Source organism: Perkinsus marinus (assembly GCF_000006405.1).
Source record: "Perkinsus marinus ATCC 50983 genomic scaffold scf_1104296970876, whole genome shotgun sequence".
Taxonomy (NCBI): Eukaryota; Perkinsozoa; order Perkinsida; family Perkinsidae; genus Perkinsus; species Perkinsus marinus.
Window position 1 is genome coordinate 1 of NW_003202279.1, and position 1,373 is coordinate 1,373.

The window sequence follows — 1,373 nt, forward strand, 5'->3', positions numbered from 1 at the left end:
AGGATCCTTATGATGAGTTTATTTACCTTGGAGAGACTTTAGCGCAGTGCCCTGCCTTATTGGAGCAATCTGACTTGTCTGCACAGGACCAACAGAGCTGGAAAAATATGATTCAGGAAAGGGCGAATCAATTGGCGCAAAAGCAACAACAGCAACAGCAACAGAAGCAGTAGAATTGGGTGCATTGGAATTAACGATTTGGCTGCATCATCTGTTACTCGCAATACACACACTTGCCATATTTACGTACCACTCCTCCGCCACATCACGAGGAGGTAAGAAATATTGATCGACTTATGTACAGAACTACTACATAGCAATTCTCTATAGACTATGATGTTGGGTTGGGGTATTTGCGGTTTTTCATGGGCGTCAATAGCCGTTCTCTATTACCCCTGAAATATGTCATCTGCGCCGCCTAAGGTGGACCCTAGCGTCATCCCCAACGTCGTACAATACGATCAGTTCGCGAGGGAATGGCAGCAGATATTGAATCAGGACAACTTTGATGGTTTCCGCATAGAGGCTGGCAAGACTGTGACCAAGAGCATGCAGGCCAACCACTCGCTTTTCCTGGGCACCTCCCTGAGCCCGAACCAGTATCTCTATCAGTTTGGTCCGACCTATGCTACGGATGATGGGCGCACGGTTATGGTGGGCAGGCTGGGAATGGATGGCGGTGTTAACGCTCGGCTGATGAAGAAACTTTTCAAGGGCACTGATTTGAAGATCAACGCCAACTCGAATCTTCATGACCCTCAGAGGAACATGTATGAGTTCACTGTGGATCAGCAAGGGGATGATTGGGCAGCTAGTGCTAAGCTGGCCTATCAGGGGACCTGGATATCCAACGTCAGCTTTGCCCAAGAGGTCACCAATAACCTCTCGTTGGGTGGAGAGCTGACTCATGTCGCGGTGAATGGTGTGTCTATTGGAGGCTTGGGTGCTCGTTATGTGTGGGGCCCTAACTACTTGAGCTTTGCCTTGGGCCGACAACCTGATTTCAAACAGGGCCCGCAGGCTAATGTACATTCTGCTAAGATGCAGTATGTTCGTAAGGTATCTGACAGGCTGGCGATTGGTAGTGAGTTCGAGTATAGTCAACCGGAGCACGAGAGTCAGCTGCGTCTGGGCTATGAGTATACTTTCCGTCACGCTAGGGTTCAGGGTTGTTGGACACCTGTGGAAAGGTCTCGTGCTTTGTCCAGGACTTCATGGGCTTTGGCATCAGCGGTATGGTAGATTTTGTGAAGGGAGATTATCGATTTGGCTTTATGATGCATATGGTACCGCAACCAGAGGATGCAGAGCGGCTGGTGGAGCTCCTACCACTGCTTGAGCGGCTGCCGGTAGTTGACTCGATGGACACCTCA

General features: G+C 49.7%; 1 protein-coding gene across 1 annotated transcript; it reads left to right on the plus strand.

The window, feature by feature from the left end:
* Positions 1 to 402: 402 nt before the first annotated feature.
* Pmar_PMAR005629 (conserved hypothetical protein) lies at positions 403 to 1,242 on the plus strand (the record flags this gene model as incomplete). The annotated part of the gene is made up of 1 exon (XM_002767192.1): positions 403 to 1,242. One exon carries the CDS (start codon positions 403 to 405, stop codon positions 1,240 to 1,242), a length of 840 nt encoding a protein of 279 aa, XP_002767238.1.
* Between the last annotated feature and the right edge of the window lie 131 nt (positions 1,243 to 1,373).